Raw genomic sequence first — 21,721 nt, 5'->3', positions numbered from 1 at the left:
ATGTGAGCTTAGTAGGAACTTCGATCCAACAATTACAAATATAAAACGTATTCTGTGCCCTGATGAATAGTAAATAAATTATCATAATTTCAATATTTTCAATGAAGTGCTAATATTTTCTCAGTGCAGTTATAGGCCGAGACTCTTTGTGTCGCTGTCTACCAATAAGGAGATGAAATACAGCTGGTGATCTACCACCCATCCCCCAACACCCGGGGGAAAAAAAGCAGAAGGAATGGTGGTGCCTGTACAAACGAAGGAGCCATCTCCTCAAAAGATCTCTACGCGTTGCAGTTAATTCGTCACTCTGATCGATTTACTTCGGGTAAGATGCAGCACGTTATCCCCCAGAAGAATTTTTAAGGCTTAGAACTGTCATACCAGCAAAAGAAATGGCACAACCCAGCAATCGTATGTTGCCGATAGCGACCATCTTTCTGCTTTGTGCTTGGAATCTGGTTTCCGGGCAGATTCGTTACTCCATTCCCGAAGAACTGGAACATGGTGCCTTCATCGGAAACATCGGAAAGGATTTGAATTTGGCAGTGGAGGAACTATCACGCCGTAAATTCAGAATGGTGTCTGCCTCTTCAATACAATATGTGGATGTAAATCGTCGGAGTGGCGTTTTATTTGTTAATAAAAGGATAGACAGGGAGCACCTCTGTGGACAGAGTGCGACGTGTTTATTGTCTCTGGAAGCAGTAGTTGAAAATCCTGTGGAGCAATATCAAGTCGAAGTTGAGATTGTCGATATTAATGATAATTCACCGAGTTTTCCTAACAGTGAAATTCATCTGGAAATTGCAGAATCAGCGGTTCCTGGAGCGCGTTTTCTCTTGGAGCACGCGCATGATCTTGACGGAGGAAACAATTCTATCCGCACATACCAACTCACACCAAATGAACATTTTACTTTGGATGTGCGAAGTCGCGGCAGACGCATACTACCCGAATTAGTGCTGGAGAACTTTCTCGACCGAGAAAAGCAAGCAAAACACCGTTTATTGCTCACAGCGTTTGACGGGGGCTCTCCAGAAAGGACAGGTACCGCGCACATAACTATTATAATCTTTGATATTAATGATAATGCCCCGGTTTTCCGACAGTCGTTATATACTGTCAGTCTCATGGAAAACGTGCCAAAAGGTTCTTTAGTGATTAAACTGAACGCCACTGATTTGGACGAGGGTCCTAATGGCGACGTGGTTTATTCATTTAGTAGTCACAATGAGGAAAGCGTTTCGAAAATGTTTACGATTAATTCAACGTCGGGGGAGATCCAAGTGAAGGGAATACTTGATTTTGAAGAAACAAGTTATTATGAGATTGATGTAGAAGCTAAGGACCGGAGTGTACCACCACTATCTGCTCATTGTAACGTGCGAGTGGAGGTCAAAGATGTCAATGATAATCCTCCGGATTTACTTCTTAATTCTATCTCACAGTCAGTCAGTGAGGATGCTCCCAGTGGAACGCTGGTAGCATTGATCGGTGTAACAGACCGAGATTCCAATAAAAACGGATACACGGATTGTTTTATCTCTCCAAACATCCCTTTTGATCTGAAATCGGCGTTTATAAATTCTTACAGGCTCATCACGAATAAAGTGCTAGACCGGGAAAGTGTCCCTCAATATAAAATCACGGTAAAGTGCACAGACCGCGGATCCCCCTCACTCTCCACCAACAAAACAATCGTTGTGCAGATTTCTGATATAAATGACAATGCGCCACGCTTTACACAGCCTTCATACAAAATCTATGTGACAGAAAACAATGCGCCTGGAAGTTCCATTGGATCAGTGACAGCTTTTGATCCTGACATCGGTCAAAATTCTCAGGTTACATACGGAATTGTGGAGAAGCCTCTTCAGCAGTTGCCAATATCTTCATATATCTATATCAATCCGAAAAATGGCACTATATTTTCAAAACATTCATTTGACTACGAACAGTTTAAAAGTTTTCAGATCCACGTTCAAGCTCAAGATGCTGGTTTGCCGTCACTTTCGAGTAGTGTTGCTGTGAATGTGATTGTCCTTGACCAAAACGATAACCGCCCTGTTATAATATCTCCTGGATCTAAAACGCATGTCAATTCAAGTGTTCTTCGATCTGCAGACCCAGGATATTTGATAACGAAGATCATTGCTTCCGATGCAGATTCTGGTCAAAATGGACGACTTTCCTATCAAATTATGCAATCCAACGATCCAGGTCTTTTCACAATTTCACGTAATTCTGGAGAAGTAAGAAGTGTTCGGCGATTTAAAGATAGCGACGCGGAAACGCAAAGGTTAATTATTCAAGTGAAAGACAATGGATATCCACCTCTCTCGACCACGGCCACTATTATATTGAAAATAGCTGCGGAAAGCACAAACATTCAACCGGATGTCAGTGAACCCCGCAAGGATTTCCAAGGTTCAGAGAGGTTAACCTTTTACATCATCATAACTTTGGGAGCAACCTCATTTGTTCTGCTAACGGTTATCATTGTTCTTGTTGTTGCTGTATGCCCAATGGGCGGGAGTTCTGCTCATGGTCGAGGTTGCTCTCTTTCTAGTTGTTGTTGCAGCAGAGAATTGGAATATCAGAGTTCGAGTGTCAATCTTCAATACGTACCGGATTCCAGTTTAATTCCAAACTTTCTGGAAGTCCATGGTAATGGATCGTTTTCAGAAAACTACCGTTACAAAATCCGTTCAGTGCCAGAAACAGCTGAATTAGCTTTCACGAAGTTCAGTCCACAAATGCCTAGAACGATTGAAAGGAACGTAATGAATATTTCACCACAGTGTCGAAAACTGAAGGATAACTGGCCTGATATACCCAATGAGGTGAGCAACTTTTTCACTAGTTAACACCTAAATATTAAAATGCTTATGCAGAATAAGCTAATGGGGTCGACAAGCGCACTGCTAATCTCTACATCCAGGAAGAAGATCTGAGTTTCCAACGTTTTATGCAAAAGCCCAGCGCTTTTGGAAACTAAATGTTTTGTAAAAGTGGCATGAGCAGCTTGTTCCTGTCGCATTACTCATTCTGAATTTCTTGCTTATTTTTTGGATATTGTAATAGTTTCATAAATGCCAGCTAAACCAATGGAATTCATGCAGTAACTTCAGTACCGTACTGTTTAGCAAGAAAGCACACAATCAGGAGAATTGAAGGTTTCTTCCAGTATGTGTGGCATTAACTAACGGGAACGCTTCTCAGGCAATTAGTAATTGCCAGGATAACTTCAATGCATAGGGTCACACATCCGCAAAGACCGTTCCCTCCGTGACTACCTGGTCTGGTCCACGCCCCCCTACAACCCACCCTCCCGAACTGGCACCTTCCCCTGCCACCACAGGAACTGTAAAACCTGCGCCCACACCTCCTCCACCACCTCTATCCAAGGCCCTAAAGGAGCCTTCCACATCCATCAAAGTTTTACTTGCACATCCACTAATATCATTTATTGTATCCGTTGCTCCAGATGCGGTCTCCTCTACAGTGGGGAGACTGGGCGCCTCCTAGCAGAGTGCTTTAGGGAACACCTCCGGAACACCCGCACCAATCAACCATACCGTCCCGTGGCCCAACATTTCAACTCCCCCTCCCACTCTGCCGAGAACATGGAGGTCCTGGGCCTCCTTCACCGCCGCTCCCTCACTGCCAGACGCCTGGAGGAAGAACGCCTCATCTTCCACCTCGGAACACTTCAACCCCAGGGCATCAATGTGGACTTCAACAGTTTCCTCATTTTCCCTTCCCCCACCTCACCCTAGTTCTAAACTTCCAGCTCAGCACTGTCCCCATGACTTGTCCGGACTTGTCCTACCTGCCTATCTCCTTTTCCACCTATCCATTCCAGCCTCTCTTCCCTGACCTATCACCTTCATCCCCTCCCCCACTCACCCATTGTACTCTATGCTACTTTCTCCCCACCCCCACCCTCCTCTAGCTTATCTCTCCACGCTCCAGGCTCACTGCCTTTATTCCTGATGAAGGGCTTTTGCCCGAAACGTCGATTTCGAAGCTCCTTGGATGCTGCTTGAACTGCTGTGCTCTTCCAGCACCACTAATCCAGAATCTGGTTTCCAGCATCTGCAGTCATTGTTTTTACCACGGAAACAGACCCTTCGATCCAAATATTCCACGCTGACCATGTTCCCAAACTAAACTCATCCTACCTGCTTGCGTTTTGCCCATAACGCTCCAAGCTTTTCCTATTCATGCACTTATCTAAATGTCTTTTAAATGTTGTAACGTTACCTGAAACCACCACTTTCTCTAGCAGTTCATTCCATACACGAACTACACTCTGTTTAATAGAGCTGCCGCTTATCCTTTTTATATATCTAGCCTCTCACCTTTAAAAAAGTCCCCTAATTTTGAACTCACCCACCTGAGGGAAAAGACTGTCGCTATTCACCTTATCTATGGCCTATGATTTTACAAATCTGTCTAAAGTTGCCCCTCAACCTCCAATGCTCCAAGTGAAAATATTCAGAGCCTATCCAATCTATTTTTATCATTCAAACCCTCCAGTCTTGGCAACATCTTGATGCATCTTTTCTGAACCCTCTCCAGCTTAGTGATATCCTTCCTTTAACAGGGTGACTAGACCTGCACGCATTACTCCAGAAATTAATTGTAACCTTCCATCTTGCGAGTTGATGTTTTCTTGAGTGATGGTTAACTCTTTGTTAAGTATTGCGTGGCGTAGCTCAGGAGCTCCGTCTGACAATCTTTCGCTTTTGCAGCAGAGGAGGGCAGCGTATTAAAAGCTTGCAGAATTCAGTTGTCTTTGCTTCCCCTCGGCCCACTTCTTCGTCAACTGAAATTAGTGTTTTGACTCTTAACGTACGACTGTCGATTTCAGGGGCTTAAGTAAGTCAGGTGGCTTCTCAAGCGCGGTTGGCCATTCGTAAGATAATAGTTGATCTGATTATTTGACTGTCTCACCAAACCCAATAACATTTCACCCCCTCACTGATTAAGAATCCACTTATCTCTACGTCATTTCTTTTCAAATGTGTCGTGTTTTGAAGAGTGCAACGTTTATAATTAATGGTAGGGCCTTAGGTAGTGTTGTAAACCAGAGAGACCTTGGGGTTCAGGTACATAATTCGTTCAACTTTGGGGTCGTAATCTGAGAGGGTGGTCAAAAAGGTGTCATGTTGAGGACATGACAGGACATTGGTGAGGCCTCTTCTGGAGTCGACCAAGTATGGGAAGGATAGCATTAAGCTGGAGAGAGTTCAGAAGAGATTTACCTGGATGTCGCCAGATATGGAAGATTTGTGTTATAAATAAAAGTTGGATAGGCTAGGGATTTCTTCTCTGAAGTATAGGAGGTAGAAAGTTGACCATAAAGAAGTTCATAAAATCATGAGGGGAAGAGATAGGCTTAATGGTTGGTGCATTATCCCTAAATAGTGAATTTTAAGAGTAGGGGCACATTTTTAAGGTAAGAGGAAAGAGATTTTAACAAGATATGAGGGTTTTTTTGCACAGAGAGTGGTTAGCATGTGGAACAAACTTCCTGAGGAAGTGGAGGATGTGGGCAAAAATTACAACTTTCATAAGACATTTGGATAATTATATGAATAGGAAAGATTTGAAGGTTATAGACAGGAACAGGCAAGTGGGATTAGTCTGGTTTGGGATTATCATGTTCGGCATGGTCTGGTTGGACAGAAGCGTCAATTCCCACGCTGTATGACTCTATGACTTTATAAGTACCTATGACTACACGGGAGAGAGAAAAAAAAACTTCTCCTCAGCGTCATCTGAAATGCATATCCCTTTACTCACTGACCCCTATATTTAGATTCTCCCACAGAAGAGGCATTGTCCCCATTTCCACAAGCCAAGACCTACCAGGATCGCATATCAACTCACCTCTGAATCTTTGGAACATTACGGGCTGCAGGTGTAAGCTGTCCTCGTAAGACTACCCAACAATTCTAGCTCTTAGTTAGCATACATTCTTTGAATCGATTCCAACCATTTACATAGCATTCCTTAAATAAGGAAATCGATATTTTATTTGGTTTTCTAGATAGGGTCTCATCAATTCCCTGTATCACTGAACCTCTCAACTTTTCTACCCAGTCTTCTACAATAAGGAATAGCACTTTACTCCTTTCACCAATTGCCTGCTGCACCTGCAAACTAATCTTCTTGCAACATTGAGGTCAATTTGCATCTCTGTGTTCTGCGATCACTCATCAATTAGAGAATGTCCTTTTTTCTTCTTCCTCTTGAAATGAACAATTTTACATTTCTCCCAATAAACTCAATTTGTTAGATCTTTGCAACTCATGTAATTCCATTGTAGCCTGCTTTGTCTGATCGACAAATTACATTTCCATGTAACATTGCGCGGTCAGTCTTTCTTACCTATTATTGTGTCGTCACTAATTCCTATTCCAAAACCTTTCCACCAAGTCAACCTCCAATGGTCATGACCTTGGACCGGTAATTTCAAAATCGTCAGTGTCAATGCTTGTCATTTTCATAGCATGCTTGATGTAATGTGAGAATGTGAGGAAACTGAGGCAGCCATGAGTCGAGACTTAGATAACCATATGCAAAATCATCCATTCAATTAACTAGGCATTATTTTAACAACAGGTATTAGCTGAATTAATTATTATGCTCCAGGATCTCTGGGTTTGTGCCTTAGTGACGCGAAGCAGTGTCAAATAAACGAGTGAGATAGTGAAGACAATAAATTTTCAACATTTTCTCCAACGTGTCAGATGCTCTGCATGTCTCAATAAAGAAGCAGCCAAGCTCGACTCACAATTTGTTTTCTCAGTCAGGTTGTTGTTCCATAATTTCTTAACCAACTTGGAAGGATCTGCCACATTCTGGTTAATGTGTTGATTTCAGCGCTGTGTGACAGATGGTTATTGGATTTTGAGTCCAGATATGTAAAGCTATCAACGATCTCCACCATCACACAGTCAATGGCCTTAGATAGTGTTATGGCAAGGTCTTAGATCAAACCATTGTGTTCCTAAGGTTGAAGCCAAATCAATAATGCAATAGCATATGCCATTTAAAGCTGAATGTGTTCCTTGATAAAGCGAACTGATGTTGCATGGCCAGCATAGAGAAACTCTGAATTGGTACTCTCTATCATGGATTTCACTTAAACAAAGCTGAAAAAATTTCCATCAGTTCTACGATGCAAATAGATATTGTCAGTAGGTGACTGAAGTCATACGGCAGTAGCAATGTGAAGAATAAGCATAAGAATATCAGCGCTAAAATACAACTATGTTTGACACTATTATGGATCTCAACTGGTTCTGATATTGCTCAATCATTGTTGTCTTACCCATTGCTTGATTCTGAAGAGAGAGGTGACATTGAACAGCCTCAGTGAGAGCCAATTTTCTTCACCAGCTTATATAAGCTACTTCTGTTCACATTTTCAGATGCCTGGTGAGACTAAGGAAGGCAATGCATTGTGGGTTCCTACTTTTTATGACATATCCTTTTATTCTTTTATCTACCACAGTGAGAACATATTCAGCTCTTCTATTTTTAAATCTATAGTGGTTTGTGGTAGATGTCTTCAGCTCAAGATTTTCAGGCTAAGGAGGACAGCTTAAAAAACATTTCTTCACATTCCTGAGCTCAGTCTTGTTTTAATCGCTACTTCTTTACAGTGTTGCAATCTTTGCATTACACACACTTCGTGGCATTACAATGCCTCTTCATTAGATACAGTTATTGTGCATACTGTAGAATAGCAACCATCGCGTGCTTGGTGAGTTCAAGTGGCATTTTTATTGGAGCATTCAATGTATTTAGTTACTTTTGGGAATGATTATTATTTGATAAATCAATCACACTTCTCAGTATTACAACAGCATTTATAGGTCACCATGAACTCCGTTTCTGACATTCAATTTGACGGTTTTCACTCTGTAATTGTTTCTGACTTTCAAGTTGCTTTCGGAGAATCAAGTAGAATCGTATATTCTAAGTGGTGACTACTTTTACATCGTATGTTAGGTTTCTCTCATTTCTGTTGGAAAAGGGTTTGTACCAAAAATGTAATGTATTTGAACTCTCAATATGTAAAAATTCCGTTAGCGTATCTTTCATAATAAGCAATCATTCTTGCAGTTATTCATGTCTATTTATCACGATTAAGTCCTCTCTCTATGTATATCTGCAGTGCATTGCATACAACATCAAGCATAAATGAAAATGACGTGTTGCCTGTGCACAGAAAGGCAACTAAGCTTTTTTCTCAATATTAGTTAGGGTTGCCAGCAGTTTTCTTGAAATAAACAATGTATGCAAAATAAACAGTCATCTTACGCCATGGGGTTACAGACAAAAGTCAGGTGCTTAATGAAATACTGTTTAGTTTACCTTGCATGAATATAGGTTCACCAACATTCAAGAAACGTGACATAATCAGAACAAATTATTTCTTCCTGATTGGCAATCAGCTACAAGCTTCAGCATTCACTCATTCCACCATTGACACACAGTGACAACAGTGTGCACCATCTATAAACAACTAACCAAAGATCTCACGAAAGTACCTTCCAAACATATAACATCTGCCATATCTTTCGACGAAGCCAGCAGATGCATGGCATCACCATGACCTGCAAGTTATCCTCCAGCATTTGCAGCACAGTGACTTACAAATATGTCACTGTCCTTTCTCTGTTAGTGAGTTAAAGCACTGTAAATCGAATCCTAAAAGAACACTGGTTATCCATTCACTCCAAGGATTCCAGTCTTCCAAGGCGAATGCTCACCCACAACTTCTCAATGGTATTTAGGGATTGGAAAAAAAATGCCCATCAAATTTCCTGCCAGCAATGCCCAAATTTCTTTTTATTTTCAAAATGAAGCATAATCATACAATGCAAGGTTAAATATCTCAATAGTTTGGTCAACATCCAAAATTCAAGATTCGTGTCAGTGATATTTCATATTAGAAATTTCAGCAATAAAGATTTCGTCAGGAATAGAAGCAGGGATGGAAGGAAGGGAAATAATTAAATGAAGCTATGAGATAACATGGAAATCGGAAGACAAATGGTGCAAGGCAAAGGGGCCAATAGAAAACTCAAATGTGCTCTCAAAGTAGGCAGAATTTGCAACGTTGTAGGCAGTAGCAATATTGTGTTCCTGCAAACTGAATCCCAGGTAATAATCTGAAATTTCTGAACTCAGCATTAATTTCAGACATGTGTCTAGGATCTAACAATAAGTTGAGATTCTCTTTCCTCAGTTTCTGTTAAGTTTCATTGGAGAAAATGCAACACAACAAATTCGGAGAGGTCGAAGTGAGCTTGAGAATGAAATTGTAGAAACCAAAAGTTCAAGGACAGAGTCATGAGTTGAAGTGAAGTGTTTCAGGAAGGTTAAATGTAATGACTTGAACAGGCAAGAGCTGTTTAGTAGCATTCAGAAAGGTTTGTTGCTGCGCCTACATTTGAGAGGCCTCTCCTACAGTAGAGTGCCCAGTTCTAGTCGCCCAGTTATCCGAAGGATATCATTAAATTGGAGTGGGTTCAGAAGAGATTTACCAGGACGTTGCCGGGTATGTAAGGTTTGAGTTATAAAGGAAGGTTGGGACTTATTTCACTGGAGCATAGAAGGGTGAGAGGTGACCTGATACAAGTTTATAAAATCATGAGGGATATAGATAGGGTTAATAATATTGTCTTAGAGGATGGGGGATTTGAGGACTAGGGGCTCACTTTTTTTTTAAGTGAGAGGAGTGAGAGATCTAAAAAAGAGGTGCATTGTTTTGTACACAGTGGGGTGGTTCACATGTGGAATGACGTGGTGGATGTCAGTACAATTACGATGTTTAAAAGACATTTGGATAAGTATATGAATAGGAAAAGTTCGGGAGGGTATAGGCAAAGAGAAGTCAGCTGGGATTTGTTTAGTTTGGGATTATGTTGGACATGGACTGGTTGGACTAAAGGGTCTGTTTCCATGCTGTATGACTTTATGACACAGTGACTATATGATTTCGTCATCGAAAGTTGAGATACAATTTCAAAGTTCAAGACGATTTCAAGTTGTGGCCGTGACCAATACATAGAAATACTCGAATAACTGCAAAGGCGCATTGCTGAAATAGAGGAAAATACTAATACACTTTCAGAATTGTGCCTAATTAACAAAACAATTGTATGTTAGTTAAATGTGAGGTGATACATTTTTGGAAAACTCTGGAAAGCAAATTATCACTGAATGTCTAAGTAGAGTGGAGGAGCAGATATCCCAGGGTACAGACACAAATATGCAAATATTTCAATACACGGGAAAAGTAGCAGAATGTGCTAATTTAGCGACTACATATGTAACCAAAATATGAACAGTCTCAGCTTTCTTTCTCTGAATTTTCAATATTTTTTGCACTGGATGTGGGCACCGAGGGGGCCAGCATTTACTGTCCATGATTCATTATATTTAAGGAAATGGCTATAGAGTCATAGTCATACAGCACGGAAGCAGTCCCTTAGGTACATCTCACCTATACTAACCAAGTTTCCTAAACAGGACCAATCCCATTTGCCTGCACCTATCTTCTTGGTCACCTCTTCAAAGAACTCAGTCAGCTTTGTGATAAACGATTTCTAACATACAAAGCCATGCTGACTGTTTCTAATCACTCCTCGCCTTTCCAAGCGCAAGTAGATCTTGTCTCTCAGAATCCCTCCAACAACTTATCCACCACTGATGTTAGGCTCATCCACCTGTACTTCCCTTGCTTTACGTTGCAGCCTTTCTTAAACAATGGCACATCATTAGACACTGTCCAGTCTTCCAAAACCTCATCTGTTGTGCGAATATACAAATATCTTTACCAGGAGTCCTGTACTTTCTTCCTGACCTCCCACAGTTTTCTGGGCTAGATCGCCGAGATGTATCCACCTTAATGCATTTTTAGACCTCCAGCATCTCCTCTTCTATGATGTGGACTCCTTTCAAGACATCACTCTTTATTTCTCCGGATCCAATAGCTTGCATGACTTTCTCCACGGTAAATACTGATGAGAAACATTTGTTTAGGATCTCTTCCATCTCCTGTCACTTCTTACATAGAGGACATTATTGATTCCGAAGTATTCATAAGTGTTACTAAGTAGCACGACCCAGGAGTTTCCCCAGAACAGGTAAGAATTTGGGGGAAAAAAAGAGCAGACTGAGTTATGAGGTCAAAGAAATGAATGATTAAAGTAGTGAATGAGCTACAAAGCGAACGGACTGATGGTATCGTGTTAGAACTGAATTTTCCCAGAAAAGTGAGTCCAGTTAATCACACTAATAGCGTCTGCTTCATAGATACTGAAAGGCCTAATTAAAGACAAACACACAATAACACGCAAATGCTAAGATGTTCTTGCAGCTGTGTTATTGTATGTCTCGCTTTCGGGTCAAGGGCAACCAAGGTACTGATTTGGAAGTATTCAGCAATTGTTATTTCGTTTAAGTCTGAAGTGAGAAATTTAGCTGAGAGTTTATTGGAAATGGTCCTTGTCCGGTGTATGTGTGGTGCAACTGCTCCGGAATGATTACTAAGCTAAATCTGTTTTTTTTCTCGGACCTTGGTGCAAGTAAAAACGTTATGATCATGACTTGAAGACTTAATAATAGATACGAGTAGTGTGAAATTGTCAATGATCTGCCATATCCTTCGACCGTTGGACAGATAAAGACTATGCATGAATCAGTTTCAGTCCAACAATATTGTGCTATTAAGCTATTGAAAGCCAATTTCTGAGACTGAGAAGATAGATAGCCAGAAATCGGAGCCACAATCACCGTAATTTGCTGTGTTTCAATTCTCTATTCCCAATTCCCCAGCATTTGATGCAAATACTGTGTCCCTGAATGAACACCAATTTGATTTGGCATATTGTGAACTACTCAATGAATTGTGTGCTTTTCGCACACTGTCTGAATACATGGTGACGATGGAGACCTCAGTTTGAAGCCACACATCATTATCTGCGAGCATGAAATCATCATTCTCAACAAGCATGAGCATTTTGTACAAATACAAACTTTTCTTAAAAAGACTTCAGATTCATTTCAAGTAGACCCAATAGTAAAAATGTTGGCAAGACCCTTATCAAATGAAGGTTTTAAAAATGTTTGGTAAACATTTGGAAATGTAACAGGTACAATAGTTCATGAAATACTATTGTCATTGTTGTTTAAAAATTTGGTTTGTCAAGTGAATAGAAACACATATCGCTTTCAGTAAGACTTTTATTTGTATATGATCTGTGTGAAGAAGGGAGAAAATATAGTTTTAGTTTAATTTTAAATTTTGAGTTCTGTGAATGTTGAAGAGTTAGCTTGAAGTATGTTTACATGCATTAAGTTAAGCTTTATAATAAATCCTTTGAGGTGAATAGTTTAATGCTTAAGAAAGTAAAGCAAGGAATTGTAAGAGAAAAATTGCCTGGTGCTGAGCAATAAGATCGTCTAAGACACTTAGAGACAGAGAAAAGCTCTTTTCTAAGGACAGTACTATCCAAACGTCAGCCCTTGACTTCCAGAGTAAACCAGATCATTTAGAAGTCAAAAACCGCTAACATCAGCAGTGCAGCTCAGCAGCTACCAAAATACTCAGAGCGAGGGCAACATAGTAGGAAGGGGAAAACTCCAGAAACAGAATGATGGGGTAGCAGAGTTTAAGGAATCGAAGTTAATAAATACGTGTGCTGTTTTAACTGTCTCTTTAAGGGTCTTGTGAAGAGACATAAGTTAATTACGTGAATGCAAATATTTCTGTGAAAGAAAGAAACTAACCACAGGCCTGTCCACTAAACAAATGGAAAAGGTTGGACCAGATCTAAAAGCTGAAGTTCTAAATTGGAGAAAGGTCAATTTTGACGGTATTAGGCAAGAACTTTCGAAAGCTAATTGGGGGGAAATCTTCGCAGGTAAAAGAACGGCTGGAAAATGAGAAGCCTTCAGAAATGAGATAATGAGAATCCAGAGAAAGTATATTCCTGTTAGGATGAAAGGAAAGGCTGGTAGGTGTAAAGAATGCTGGATGACTAAATAAGTTGAGGGTATGGTTAAGAAAAAGAAGGAAGCTTATGTCACGTATAGACCGGATAGATCGTGCGAATCATTGGAAGAGTATAAAGGCAGTAGGAGTATACTTAAGAGGGAAATCAGGAGGGCAAAAAGGGGACATGAAATGGCTTTGGCAAATAGTATTAAGGAGAATCCAAAGGGTTTTTACAAATACATTAAGAACAAAAGGGTAACTAGGGAGAGAATAGGACTCCTCAAAGATCAGCAAGGCAGCCTTTGTGTGGAGCTGCTGAAAATAGGGGAGATCCTAAACGAATATTTTGCATCCGTATATACTGTGGAAACGATATGGAAGATATAGAATGTAGGGAAATAGATGGTGACATCTTTAAAAATGTCCATTTTACAGAGGAGGAAGTGCTGGATGTCTTGAAACACGTAAAGGTGGATAAATCCCCAGGACCTGATCAGGTGTATCCGAGAACTCTGTGGGAAGCTAGAGAAGTGATTGCTGGGCCTCTTATGAGATATTTGTACAATCGATAGTCACAGCTGAGGTGCCGGAAGACTGGAGGTTGGCTAACGTAGTGCCACTGTTTAAGAGGGTGCGAAGGACAAGCCAGGGAATTATAGACCAGTGAGTCTGACGACAGTGGTGGGCAAATTGTTGGAGGGAATCCTGAGGAACAAGATGCACATGTATTTGGAAAGGCAAGGACTGAGTAGGGATAGTCAACATGGCTTTGTGCGTGGGAGATCATGTCTCACAAACTTGATTGCGTTTTTTGAAGAAGTAACAAAGAAGATTGATGAGGGCAGAGTGCTAGATGTGATTTATATGGACTTCAGTAAGGCATTCGACAATGTTCCCCATGGGAGACTGGTGAGCAAGGCTAGATCTCACGGAATATAGGGAGAACTAGCCATTTGGAAACAAAACTGGCTCAAAGGTAGAAGACAGGAGGGTGGCGATGGAGGGTTGTTTCTCAGACTGGAGGCCTGTGACCAGTGGAGTACCACAAGGATCGGTGCTGGGTCCTCTACATTTTGTCATTTACATAAATATTTTGGATGTGAGCATAAGAGATACAGTTAGTAAGTTTACAGATGAGATCAAAATTGGAGGTGCAGTGGACAACGAAGAGGGTAACCTCACATTACAACAGGATCTTGATCAGATGGGCCTATGAACTGAGGAGTGGCAGGTGGAGTTTAATTCGGATAAATGCGAGGTGCTGCATTTTGGAAAAGCAAATCTTAGCAGGACTTATACACTTAATGGTCAGTTCCTATGGAGTGTAGCTGAACAAAGAGACCTTGGAGTGCAGGTTCATAGCTCCTTGAAAGTGGAGTCGCAGGTAGATAGGATAGTGAAGAAAGCATTTGGTATGCTTTCCTTTATTGGTCAGAGTACTGAGTATAGAAGTTGGGAGGTCATGTTGCGGCTGTACAGGACATTGGTTCAGCCACTGTTAGAATATTGCGTGCAATTCTGGTCTCCTTTGGAAAGATGTTGTGAAACTTGTAAGTGTTTAAAAAAAATTACAAGAATGTTGACAAGTTTGGAGGAGGTAAAAACAATGACTGCAGATGCTGGAAACCAGATTCTGGATCAGTGGTGCTGGAAGAGCACAGCAATTCAGGCAGCATCCGACGAGCAGCAAAATCGACGTTTCGGGCAAAAGCCCTTCATCAGGAATAAAAAGGTTGGAGGATTGTGCCATAGGGATAGGCTGAACAGGCTAGGCTGTTTTCCCCGGAGTGTCGGAGATTGAGGGGTGACCTTATAGACGTTTAAAAAATTGTGAGGGGCATGGATAGGAAAAATAGAGAAAGTCTTTTCTCTGGGGTCGGGGAGTCCAGAACTAGAGGGCATAAGTTTAGGGTGAGAGAGGAAAGATATAAAAGAGACCTAAGGGACAACTTTTTCACACAGAATGTGGTACATGTGTGGAATGAGCTGCCCGAGGGAGTGGTGGAGGCTCATACAATGGCAAGATTTAATAGGCATTTGGATGGATATATGAATAGGAAGGGTTTGGAGGGATATGGGCCAGCTGCTGGTAGGTGGCATTAAATTGGGTTGGGATATCTGGTCAGCTTGGATGGATTGAACCGAAGGGGTTTTTTTTCCATGCTGTCTATCTCTATGCCTCTCTGACTTTATCTACGTTCTGATTTCATTTCTGTAAGGTTGTTGTCTTCGGCAAAAGGTTTAGAACTTGATTTTTATATCTGTATTAAGACTGATTTCTGAAGATATTGAATTTGTGATTTATTTTCCCCTTCCACCTGAACAAATGGTTAGGAGACACTGTTCACTATTGCATTTCCATGGCAATCTGAAACAATCAGAGTTAATTTGCCTAAGTAAAAGCTTTTGGTAACTGCATGTAAATCTTGCATGGCGACATCTTAACCAATAAGGGTCCAGTGAGCAGTCAATCAGTGCGCATGCAGTACATATTATTATTGTTTTTTAAAGCTGTTTTTCTTGCATCTGTCTTGACTAGTAATGTTTGAATAGTGCATTTTACATAACGCTAAGATAGCAGGTCAAACCGAATCAGCCCGACATCACTGGGTTTGCAACAAAGTGAAATTAAAACATTCAATAACCCTCAAAAGTGCTGACACATTCCTAACCAGATATTACAAATTACCGATCTTAGACAACAAATTTACAACTTAAACAAAAATTAACCATTTGGAATTCAGAATACAACATTCACAGAACATTGAGGAACTACAATCATATTGATTATCTAAGCTGAATATTCTTTGATCATAAATCCACAGACAAAGCCAAACAGGCAGGCAAGTGCAGTTAAGTGAATTTTTAAAAAGAAAATAAACGAATGACAATTTTTCAGTTTGATGAATATGTCACCAATGAATACTAGACTGTCTCAAAATTCTTGGACAATAAGTTATCTTACAGACATATCTTGCTTGAAGTTCAAACCCATTTGTCAATGCAAACAGCTTTTGCAGACATCTGGAGGTTTTTACAAACTGAGATTGTTTCTTCAACCTTCCAAGAAGTTGATAATTGGAGAATAATTATACAGACCCAAAACCAGATACTACCCAGTGCAGAAACTTCCAACGTAACAGTACTTCCTTGCCATAAACCAGTCAGAACCAGTTAATATTTTTTTTCTTTTATCTTTCAACATTCCCCATGGTAAGCTAACTAGTACCTGTCCTCCATAGATCGACAATTTAACATTCAGACAATTGTCTGACCCTGAGCAGAGCCCTATTTTGCGCCAGTTCATCTACAGTGTCTTTACAACTGTAATTAACATCGATATAGGTTTGCGCACTGAGCAGAAATTTTCGTTTTCAGACGTTTTGTCTCCATACAAGGTAACATCTTCAGTGAACTTGCAGATAAAGCACTGGTGGTATAGCCTACTTTCTCTTTAAATGTTTGGGTTTGGGTTGATGATGCCATTTCCTGTCGTGACGTCATTTCCTATTGCAACGTCATTTCTTCATTCTTTGTCCCAGGGGTTGGTAAATGGGATCCAAGTCAGTGTGTTGGTTGATAGAGTTCTGGTTGGAATACCATGCTTCTTGGAATTCTCCTCTGTGTCTCTGATTGGCTTGTTCTAGGATAGATGTGTTGTCTCAGTCGAAGTGTAATTAACATGCATAATGTGTCCAGCTAGTTCCCAACATCAATCATCTGCCTTTTGTTCTTTTCTTCATTTATTTTTAAGAAGTACAAGTTCGAAGTTCAATATAAGTTATAAGACAAAAATAAGACAAAAAATGAAAATAGTGATGCTAAACAATATGTTTTGTCGGTGCTATTCAGATTATGAACTACAAAATAATTAATTTGCAGTAACAGCATGAGGCAAGTTTTTTTTTCCCACATCACAATTTTGACATTGCCAGGGTTTACAACTGGTCATATTTTCCAAACAATCAGTCACTGTTACATCTGAGCTTGAGTGAGCCAGAAACCCTGGATCAAGTTCTATTTGTTTCAGATTTGTTTTGTAACATGGGTGAACTGTAGAGAGAGTGCATTTAAAGTATCTCCACAAACAGTGGTTGGGATTAATCAAATTCTGTGAAGGCTGGCACCAGTGATGTTGATGAATTCTGAAGAAGCTGTAATTATGGATAAACATGTTTTCACAGTATGTGTCTTGTACATTACAGGCATATTCTGCACTTACATTCACAGAAAATGTGAATGTTCATGTATCACCCTCTGCTCATTCGTTGGTTAATTTTCCCCAAACATGCAGTAATTTGGACCTTATATCTAAATCCATTATTGCTGAGAACACTTTAAACTCTCCCCAAAGCTTTTTTTTAAATCAAGGTATTCATCCATGTTAGAACACATCTCAGGTGAGACGTGAACCCAGTATTTCTAGTTTAAAGGTAGAGACACTGCCAATGCTCTTTTTAAAGAACATACTTCCTCTTCTGATAGTACAGCAGTGAGGCAAGCAGAGAATGCTGCTACTTGCATCAGCAACTTGCAAGCAACTGGCATAAAGTCTTTGCCTCTTTTTCTTGCCAGCATCCCGCCCTTTGTTTCTGGACTAATGAGTCCTCTATGGTTCAGTGTATCGCGATGTTCTTTGTATTATTCTGCGTTCATCACCTACTCAAAAACAACCACATTTTCTCAGTTCCGATAAAAGATTATGGTCTTGAAACTTTAACTCTGTTCCTTTCTCCACAGATTTTGCCGAATCTTCTCGTCATCGCTCGTACTTTCTTTTTTTAAAAAAAAATTCAGCATAGTAAAGCGTTTGGTTTGAAAAATAAAGTATACCAGGTATTATGGGAAGCACTGCATGTGGACGCAATACTATATTAATTATAATTTCAATAGCGCAGCAAATGTGACATTTCATTTACATAATAGTACATAAATCAATAATAAATTAGCAACACCACTGCTTTTTAAAAGTTGAGAGCTCGCGAAATTAATTTACTGATTTCAGAAAGTAATGTTTCTCATAATTTACATGATGTACAGCTTTAATGTGACCTCAGTGTAGTTATAGGCAAAGACTCTTTGTGTCGCTGTCTACCAATAAGGGGAAGAAATTTAGCTCGAGATCCACCACCCATCCCCCAACAGCGAGGGACGAAAACAGGCAGATTATTATCGTTCAGATGAATGTACCGAGCTACCCCCTGAGAAGGTCTTCTCGGTTTTCGACGTACGTCGTTACTTTGGATGAATTCATTGATAACTCCAGGCAGAAGAAATAATGAGGGCCGAAAGACACGTCTCTGCAGAGGAAATGACACACAGGGACGGTTTCTTCCTGTGCAGAAAGACTGCGATACCGTCCATTTTGCTGCTTTGTGTCTGGAACCAGGTTTCGGGACGGATTCGTTACTCCATTCCTGAAGAATTAGAACACGGTGCTTTTGTAGGGAACATCACGAAAGACTTACGATTCAATTCAGCCGACCTCGCAACTCGCAGATTCCGGATCGCCCTCCAAGCGCCATTGCAATATTTCGATATAAATCTTCAGAATGGAATGTTATTCGTCAATAAAAGAATAGACAGAGAAGTACTCTGTGGGCAAAGCCTCACCTGTTTACTGCCTTTGGAACTGGAAATTGATGGTCCTGTGGAGCAGTATGATGTCGAGATCGAGATTATTGATATAAACGATAACTTTCCCAGTTTTTCAACCGGAAAAATCAATTTGGAAATTGCGGAGTCTGTCACACCTGGAACCCGGTTTAATTTAGAAGCTGCACAGGATCCTGATGCAGGAAGCAATTCTGTGCAGATGTACCAGCTCACCTCTAACGAACATTTCTTTTTAGATGTACAGACGCTTGGGAAATGGAAAATACCTAAGTTGGTGCTACAGAAGTCGTTAGACCGCGAAAAAGAATCAACACAGCGTTATTTACTCACTGCTATTGACGGCGGAGTGCCTGAGAGGTCAGGCACTGCTGAGGTAACTATCATTATCTTAGATGTTAATGACAATGCACCAGTTTTCCAACAGTCCTTGTACGCTATTAGTTTAACGGAAGATACTCCTCTAGGCACTTTAGTTATTAAGCTTAACGCGACGGATTTGGATGACGGGTCCAATGGCGACATTGTTTACTCTTTAAGTGGCTATGGTGAGGAAGAAATAGCGGAAGCATTTAATATTGATCCCAAATCTGGAGAAATCACTGTTAAAGGAATACTGGATTTTGAAGAAAAAAGTATTTACGAAATACATGTGGAAGCTAAGGACATGGGGACGCAGTCACTTTCCACACATTGTATTGTTCAAGTGGACATCAAGGATGTGAATGATAACGCTCCGGATTTGATTCTAAAACCGATTTCGAGCACAGTCAGCGAAAATACTCCCACTGGGACTTTGATAGCGACGGTGACTGTTACGGATCGGGATTCTATTGAAAACGGACGTACGAGTTGTGATATCTCCCCGAATGTCCCGTTTGAGTTGATACCTTCCTTTAGGGACACTTACAGACTAACCACGAATGGCAATCTGGATCGGGAACATGCCCAGGAATTCGCAATTACTGTGACATGTGAAGATGAGGGACGCCCTCCACTATCCACAAGCAAAACCATGACTGTGCATATTTCAGATGTAAATGACAATGCGCCCAGCTTTACGCAGACTACATACACGCTCTACGTGACCGAAAACAATCCAGCTGGACATTCGATTGGATCAGTGTCAGCGTTCGACCCCGACTCTGAACAAAATGCCCAGATTGCTTACAGACTTCTGGACACCAAAGTCCAGGGCCATCCAGTCTCTTCATATGTTTCAATTAACTCAGAAAATGGCGTCATTTATTCACAACGATCCTTTGATTACGAGCAGTTGAAAAGTTTTGAGATCCTTGTTCAAGCTCAAGATGCGGGACTGCCGTTTCTTTCCGGGAATGTCACTGTGCATGTGATTATTCTCGACCAGAATGACAACGCGCCTGTCATTACAACACCTAAGTCAATGAATTACAGCAAGGCGACGGTGCCTCGATCTGCCGATCCAGGATTTTTGGTAACTAAGGTAATTGCTTCTGATGCTGACTCAGGACAGAACGCACGTATTTTCTATCAGCTTGTGCAAGCCACTGATTCGGGTTTATTTGCAATTGCACGGAATTCGGGAGAAATCAGAAGCGTTCGGCGATTTAATGATGGTGACGCGAACACACAAACACTAGTCATCCGGGTAAAGGATAATGGTTACCCATCACTCTCTGCTAGTACCACTATCACACTCATTATCTCTGAACAGAACGAAGAATTTCAGTCAGAAGTTGACGATTTCCACCAAGATTTACAACAATCTTCAGATTTGGCATTTTATATAATCATTTCTTTGGGAATAACATCGTTCTTGCTTCTTGTTGTCATAATCGCACTTGTTATTGCCATTTGTCCGAACACAGCACAAGCTGACCGCAGTGGAAATTGTTTCCTGACCAATTGTTGCTATGCGACAGAATTGGACTCCAAAAGCAGAATGAAAAATCCACGTGCCAACCTTCAGGTTGCGCCAGATTCTAAGTTAATTACCAACGTCCTTGAAATTCGAGGAAATGGATCCCTTTCAGACACATACCGTTACAAAATTCGATCAGCACCAGATGCAGCGAAAATGGAATTAATGTACTTTGCTCCAATTAGTCCAACAACTTCTGGAGTTTCCTGGAAGAATATTAGAATATGTGCGTCAAGTGAATCTGCAAACATAGTGAACAGATGGCCGCATATATCTAACGATGTGAGTATATTACGTTTCAGTAAAACACATTAAAAAATGAAGACTGCAGCGTGAATCAGCAGCTGAAGAGTCAGATTTCTTATATTTAAGACGTTGATCCAACTGTTTTCTTTTCACTCTACAGCTCTATTTTGACCCAGGTGTAATTTTGTCCAACTCTCGGCTGTGTTTTGCCAGACTTTATGGTAGCTAACATTACATGTTTTGTTTTGGCAAATTGCAATGCATTGGTATTATATCATTCGGCTATTAAGCATTTACACCAAAGTGACTACTTTCACTGTAAGCTATTGAGTAATCACAGCCTAACATCTAGTTTTGTCACATTGACTGTCATCTAGTTCAATCTTTATTACGTAACAATCGCATAAGTTTTTCAACTGTTCATGGGCGTACAAGTGACTCGTATGAGCTAAAACCAAGCCGAATCACCCGATCAAGACTATTTAGTCAGATAAGTACTTTATAAGTGCATATATTCCTACTGCTAAATATGCCTCATACTCTGCGCATTAACTAGGTTAATCCATCACAAAAGATATGGAAACAACATGGCTCAAGACAGTGGTATTTGGGGCAGCAAATTATGTAATGTACACAGGCCTAAATGTGATCGATACAGATACTTTGTGGATGTAATGGCATTTCAATTTACCAACAACAAATTTAACGATCATAATGTAACAGCAAAGAGCACGCGTTTGTTTAAATCGTCTAATGTAATATCATTACATATTCTGCGTGATTAGGGAACGAACATTGGAGAAGTAAAATTACACTAAGTATCTGCATTAAATTGCTGGAGCAATTTACAGTCAGCCATCACTTTGGAAGTAACTTCCAAGGTAGGGCAAAGCTGCAAAGCTTCATTTTAGAGGAAGATGGACAGTCACGTT

At 40.5% G+C, this 21,721-nt stretch overlaps 2 protein-coding genes across 4 annotated transcripts in view; both read left to right on the top strand.

Annotated features, from left to right (window-relative positions):
* LOC122556968 (protocadherin gamma-C5-like) overlaps positions 1-21,721 on the top strand; it is a 274,931-nt gene that overhangs the window by 13,411 nt on the left and 239,799 nt on the right. Inside the window, exon 1 of one of the 3 annotated variants that reach the window (XM_087995090.1) lies at positions 17,818-20,825. The exons of 1 other annotated variant lie outside the window; for it this stretch is intronic. In XM_087995090.1, coding sequence (XP_087851216.1) covers positions 18,306-20,825 — 2,520 coding nt within the window. In that variant the 5' untranslated portion in view covers positions 17,818-18,305. Of the gene's footprint in view, positions 1-17,817; positions 20,826-21,721 lie in introns of those variants that run through there. One more of the 3 variants, XM_087995085.1, reaches the window with a different exon arrangement.
* Positions 239-17,819, top strand: LOC148147463 (protocadherin gamma-C5-like). Its single transcript, XM_087995091.1, has 2 exons — positions 239-2,843; positions 17,768-17,819. Exons 1-2 carry the CDS (start codon positions 393-395, stop codon positions 17,810-17,812), a joined length of 2,496 nt encoding a protein of 831 aa, XP_087851217.1. The 5' UTR covers positions 239-392; the 3' UTR covers positions 17,813-17,819.

The sequence above is a fragment of the Chiloscyllium plagiosum genome, unplaced genomic scaffold (genome assembly GCF_037043375.1).
Source record: "Chiloscyllium plagiosum isolate Xiang-an unplaced genomic scaffold, Cpla_swu_hap1 HiC_scaffold_16, whole genome shotgun sequence".
Classification (NCBI taxonomy): domain Eukaryota; kingdom Metazoa; phylum Chordata; class Chondrichthyes; order Orectolobiformes; family Hemiscylliidae; genus Chiloscyllium; species Chiloscyllium plagiosum.
Note: the sequence above shows the minus strand (reverse complement) of the source record. Positions and strands in the feature narration are given on the sequence as shown.